At 50.4% G+C, this 6,000-nt stretch overlaps 1 protein-coding gene across 1 annotated transcript; it reads left to right on the top strand.

Moving 5' to 3' along the window:
• Nucleotides 1-831: 831 nt before the first annotated feature.
• On the top strand, nucleotides 832-1,736 carry LOC109763869 (wound-induced protein 1). Its single transcript, XM_040401530.3, has one exon. The coding sequence runs from the start codon at nucleotides 1,150-1,152 to the stop codon at nucleotides 1,441-1,443; it is 294 nt and encodes a 97-aa protein (XP_040257464.1). The 5' UTR covers nucleotides 832-1,149; the 3' UTR covers nucleotides 1,444-1,736.
• Nucleotides 1,737-6,000: the final 4,264 nt, after the last annotated feature.

The following is a 6,000-nucleotide window of genomic DNA, read 5'->3' as shown; positions in this document are numbered from 1 at the left end:
CACCCTCGGCGAGCCAACCTTAGCCAAACCACCTGCCGCCAACACTTGACGGGCACTGTCGCCCTAGCCATATATATAATCCCCATCCATCCTTGTCCTGCGTTGGCAGCCACCCCACACCCCAAAACCGTCAAGCATTCACCTTGACTCCACCTGCGGCACCATGGCCAGCCATGGCGTCGTCGACTTCAACTCTTTCCTAGTGAGCCATTGTCAGGGACGCCGCAATCTCCCCGTCTCGAACATGAGTGAGGTTAGAATTTGTTTTCAGGCAACTACTCCATTTGTTCCATAATGTGGTGCATATAGATTTTTTTTGTTAAAATCAAATCACACAAATTTTGACCAAGTTTTGGAGAAAACATAGACATCTACAATGTCACGCATATATCATTAGATTCCTTATAAGAAGTAGTTTCATATTTTACATATTTGGTATTGTAGATATAAATAATTCTCTAGAAACTTCGTCAAAGTTTGTAAAATTTGACTTCAATTTTTCTTATACGCACTACGTTATGAAATAGAGGAAGTACCAAATAGCAAAAGCAGAAGAGAAAAAACATAGACTTCAAAAAAAATTGACGCAAATAGACCTTAAATTTTTTTTATCTCAGTTTCCACAGGGTCAAGTGGCGAACGGGTCCCTTTCCTCATTGGTTCCCCGCCGGTGGGCCCCACCCACCCATCATCCGACTCAGCAGCCGGGCCAGCCCGAGCCCGATCTGGTTGCCGTCCACCCTGGCGCGCACGCACGGTCCCATCGACCCATCATCGCACGCACCCGCCTGCTATAAAACGCGCCCCCCGCCGCTCCGAACAGTCCAATCTCTCGGGAGCCTCTGCACCCACCGTATCCCGTTGCCTCTCACCTAGACGATCACGAGCAGCAACTAGTTGAGATCAAGCCGCCGCCGTCGCCGTCTTCTTCTTCGTCTCGGCCGGAAACCTCGGGAGGAGCTGGCTAACCTGGATCAGCTGGAGGGCGGGTTCGCCTCCGCGCGCGGGCACGAGACCGAGGAGCAGCGCAACAAGTTCCTGGTGCTCCGCCTCTACGAGGCGCTCAACGGCGGGGACCACGCCGCCGTCCACTCCCTCCTCGCCCCCGACCTCGAGTGGTGGTTCCATGGCCCGCCCGCGCACCAGCACATGATGCGCCTCCTCACCGGCTCCAGCTCCTCCTCCTTCCGCTTCCAGCCGCGCTCCGTCGACGCCTTCGGCTCCACCGTCATCGCCGAGGGCGTGGACGACAAGGCCAAGGCGTACTGGGTGCACGCGTGGACCGTGGGGGGCGATGGGGTGATCACCCAGCTGCGCGAGTACTTCAACACCGACCTCACCGTGACGCGCCTCGCCGCCGCCGCAGCGTCCAAGTGCGTCTGGCAGAGCCGCCGCCCCGACCGCGCCCGCAACTCCCTCCCCGGCCTCGTGCTCGCCCTCTAGCCGCCTGAGCCAAGCTGGGCGACGCCCACCACTGCTCGGGCGTACGTACGTATGGGCTGACGTTGCTTCAATTCTTCTTCATCCTCTGCTTTCCCTGGCCTGTTGATTCTTGTTTGCGTGTCTGGTGAACGTACGTAGTATAGCTGAATAGCCGATCGAACCGGCCGGTGATGGCGACGCCGCGCCGTCATGGCGGCTGCGTCTTCACTGCTGCTGCTTGTATGTCTTCGTGGTTGCTGTCATGGTGTGATAATAATAATAATAATAATAATAATAAAGGAAGTTGGCTTGTACTGGACGTAATTAATCTTCACCGCAATTTGCAAATTTCTATCTGGTCGCTCTGTTGATTTGTCCATACCGGCCTTTGACCAATTGGTGATTTTGAACGATTGATTGCTGTAGAGATCGACGGTTGACCACAATTTTCATCTTTGACCTGCGTGCAGTTGTCAGGCAGGCTTTAAGTTCTGAGCATACTCTAACAGAAGAACATCTTTACATAGAGATTAGAGACATGCATAGAGCAGAATATTATTACCTCTGTTTCAAAATATACGTTTTGGTAGGACATTTTAGCCTACCGGCCTACAAAAACGTCTTATATTTTGGAATGGAGGCGCTAGTATATTACTTGTGCAAACAAGGCGTGCACCGATAAAGTTCAGATTAAAGAGGCATACACTGATGAAGTTCAGATTGATGTCGAAAAATTCCAACGAAAGAAGAAAGAAAGAGAAATTCCCATCGCACCTGATTTGATTTGATTTAGTTTGAGAAAAGCAAACAAGACTTGCCCTGAAAGCAAGGATCGAGCTGGGGCTGGATCCGCAGAACGCCGAAACCCAAGCGAGGAAGAAAGACATTCCCCAAATCAAACGTCGCTTTCCGGCGTCCAAACCGAACTAGTCCATCTTCTGAACCCTCGTTTCAATTTGAAGAATTATACTTGGAATCACAGGGCCACCCTGTTGTTGCAGCATACCATGCACGTTGCGGTGATCACCTAGTGCCCATCTCAGATAACAAGGTGGGCGTCGAAGAATATGTCCTGATGCCCGGCTCCAACCAAATGATCCGAATAATGGGACCGAGCATTAGGAACCAGCATCTCGACCATGCCGGCCTAGTGGTAGTGGGGAACAACGTGACCAATGAAGATGAAGCTACAGGAAATCTCTGAAAGTGCACTAAGAAAAAGATATGTAGTCCTCGTAACAGGCAAATGGCATGTCGATTCAACATATCGATCTCAATCATAGTGTAAATAATGCGCCATTGGCAATTAGACAAATTAATCGACTTTTAACAGCGACGCTTTTCTAAACCCACACCCTCTTAGTAGTTACAGAGGGTGAGGCCCTGTCAAGCTCGGCAGATGGACAATGCTGTTTGACGTTTACTGCTTGTGAGTTAGTACCATAGATTCGCGTCGGAGAAACAATTGTTCAGTTGGAGTTGTTGTGAGAGAGGGACGGGGAGATATATGAAGAAAAAGAACAATAGTATTAGAGCTGCCTGAAACTTTTACTCATGCATGAGAGGCTAACAAGTAAGAACACGAATATGAGCACTCATCCCAAGAATAGTACTAACTCAATCAAGAACTGGTACTACATAGAACTTCTTTTTCTCGGCGGTGTGCATCAACCGATGTTGAGGCTGGAAGTTATCCTTGTCATGGTGAAATGGACTCGCAGAACTTTATTCGATGACGAGGATGGTTCAATAATTCTGTTTTGTCGAATAATTCAAAGGAAATAAAGAACAAAAGGTTTGTAGGACAACGAACTGATTTGCTTTTATTAACAAAACTTGTGTTGTAAGCAATTAGGAATCAGGATAAGTGGCGCGATAGGCTATGGACGAAGACAATGATGCAGGGAAAGACGTACAGCGCAGTGAACTGAAAGTTCAGTGTACCGAAGCACCACTCTGTTGGCTATACCTGTAAAGAACAGTCTGCAGAATCCAAGCAACAAAGCAGACTTACAGACATGTTCTCCAAACTAAACGTTGCTTTCAGGCTTTCGAAACTGCGTATATGTCTTAACTATGCGCTTCCTGTGATCAACTGGTGCGCATCTCAGATAGCAACAAGCAAGGTTATGGAACCAAGAATGCACATCACACGTCCTCATTATGCTCGATCGGCTCCACATGCTCCGACCGATCGGAGTATATATCAAACAGCGGAGCTTCAGTTATCGCGCGAGACATCCGGAGATATTATGAAGAAAAGGAAGAGTAAAATTAGACTTCTGAAGTGAAAAACAAAACCATATAGCACTATACATTACTAGAACAACATCTCTCCCTTGAGAAAAAGAGACTGGTCAGTCGTCATGGTCAAATGGCATAGATGACAGCTGTTTGTCCGATGACTGGGATGCTTTAACAATTCTGCTTTGTCGAATAATTCGAAGGAAATAAAGAACAACAGGTTCAAAGGACAACAAACTGATTTGATTTTATTCGTTAAAGCCGACAAAACTTGTGTCGAAAGCAATCAAGAATCTGGATAAGTGGTGCGGAACGCTATGGCCGAAGACGGTGATGCAGGGAAAGACGTACAGCACAGTAGGTTGAGAGTGAAGTTGGCCATACTTGTCAAGAAGGGGAACATAACAGACATGTTCTTCGAACTAATGTTGCTTTCAGGCGTCGAAACTGCATAGGCCTTAATTATGCTTTCCAGGTGGGCTCTTCCTTCGTCTGGTTGATCAACTGGTGCACATCTCAGACAGCAACACGCAAGGTTATCAATTCAATAATGCATTGCATATAGCCAGCAAATACATCTTGCCATGAGCATATAAAGCCAACAGCTAGCTAGACTCAATATGTAAATGGCAGGCCTCCATCACGTGGCACATATACTGCTATTTTTGCCGCGCTTTGCTATACTGCAACCACAATCCAAAAATTATGAATACTATCACATATTCACGCAGATGCCTGAAGGGATATGCAGGCAACAGAAAGCTGATTGTGGGTAGCCTACAAGTGATGTGAGCAGCTAAGTAATTAATTACCCTACAATGGCACGTTGTACGTATGATCAGAACGACTTTTCAGCCTACTTTTACAATTGTATGTATTGCCACACAAATCTTTGAGACAACCTGCTTTCGACCAGTGGTTCCACATGTGGCTGACAGTTACCCAAGGGGAACACAATCTGGAACCTGAGCACGGATGATCCCAAACAATGAAACAGAGAAGAACGTGTCAACAACTAAACAGATGCAAATGGATACTTCAAAAAGAATGAATTGCAACAGAACCTTTCACTGAGAAGTCGACTATAATGCTATCATGCAATTTGACGAGCAATGTTCTTCCAAAACTGCAGTTCAACTTGCTAGTCATCAAAGAGGAGAACGCCGCAATTTCAGCATCAGCTATAAGAGAACTTAGAAACAGGAAACCGATGTATACTGGCTAAACATTTTAACCACTGGATGATCTCGAACAAAGACGAAAATCTCGATAAAAAAAACAAAGTCAATTCTTCAGTTCAAAGGAAAACAGAGACACGAGGCAGAACAACTGGCAACTGTTTACCGAAAAAGGGTTTCCCCCCGCTTTGTATTCCAAAGCAACCAACACCGAGTACAGATAACGCTGTGGCGAGCAGCACAACACACCAAGAGAAAAAGAAGAAGAAACAAATGCCAACCACGGCAGCTTGGCAAAGCGCGGATGACCCGCCACCGCGGCGCCCACCGGAAACAAAACACCATAGACCGAGGCTCCGATCCGCCGCGTACCAAGCAGCACCTCCAAGAAGGGATGCGACGCCGACGGCGCTGCTGCCCGGACGAGTCCTCAGGTTTCCCCGGGCACGCGGAGGGAGGTGGGGGGTGGATACCACCGACACCCTCCAGGGAGGAATGGTGGCACCCGCAGGTGTCACCGCGTCGGGGCCAAAGCCGGCAGGGATTTCTCCCGCAGTCCAACCCCAACCGCCCAACCGAACGGAACCGACCGCCAAACCGTCGTCCATCACCATGCGCCAACGCAGTAGCGCCGCCACCCACGCCGCCTCACTACGAACACCACCACGAGGCCAAGAGGGCCGGAGAGAAGCTCACCACGACGGGAGCAGCAACATCAACGCTGAGCGGGAGGGAACCACCTCCACCGCCGTCGTGCGGGAGTCCCGTGCCTCCGGCACCGTCGCGGTAGCCGTCCGGACGCGGCAGCGGGGCATGCCGGGCCACCCCTGGCCCAGCCAGGCCCGAAACGGGCCCGTTAAGCCCCGCCGCCCGCGATGCAGCAGCGACGCCGGCACCCAGCCACGCGTCGCATCTCCCACACCGGAGCCATCCCCGCCGCCGGCCCGCCCAGGCCCAGATGGGGCCCGAAGGGCCCAGATCTGGGCTGAGCGGACGACACCAGATCCCGCTGCCCCGCCACCAACGGCGGCGCCGCCGCCCGGTTGCTCGCCTGCATGCGCCACGGAGCCCCGCCGCCACACTAGACCGCCGTCGCCTAGATGCACCCCCCCGAGCCGCTCCGCCCACATTAAGACGTAGGAGCCCTCTTCAACTT

Source organism: Aegilops tauschii, chromosome 2, assembly GCF_002575655.3.
Source record: "Aegilops tauschii subsp. strangulata cultivar AL8/78 chromosome 2, Aet v6.0, whole genome shotgun sequence".
In the NCBI taxonomy this organism is placed as follows: domain Eukaryota; kingdom Viridiplantae; phylum Streptophyta; class Magnoliopsida; order Poales; family Poaceae; genus Aegilops; species Aegilops tauschii.
This window is presented reverse-complemented; position numbering and strand designations above follow the sequence as displayed.

What these genes read in the sequence shown, in the direction of transcription:
- LOC109763869 (XM_040401530.3), top strand. Translation starts at nt 1,150, where the DNA reads ATGATGCGCCTCCTCACCGGCTCCAGCTCCTCCTCCTTCCGCTTCCAG.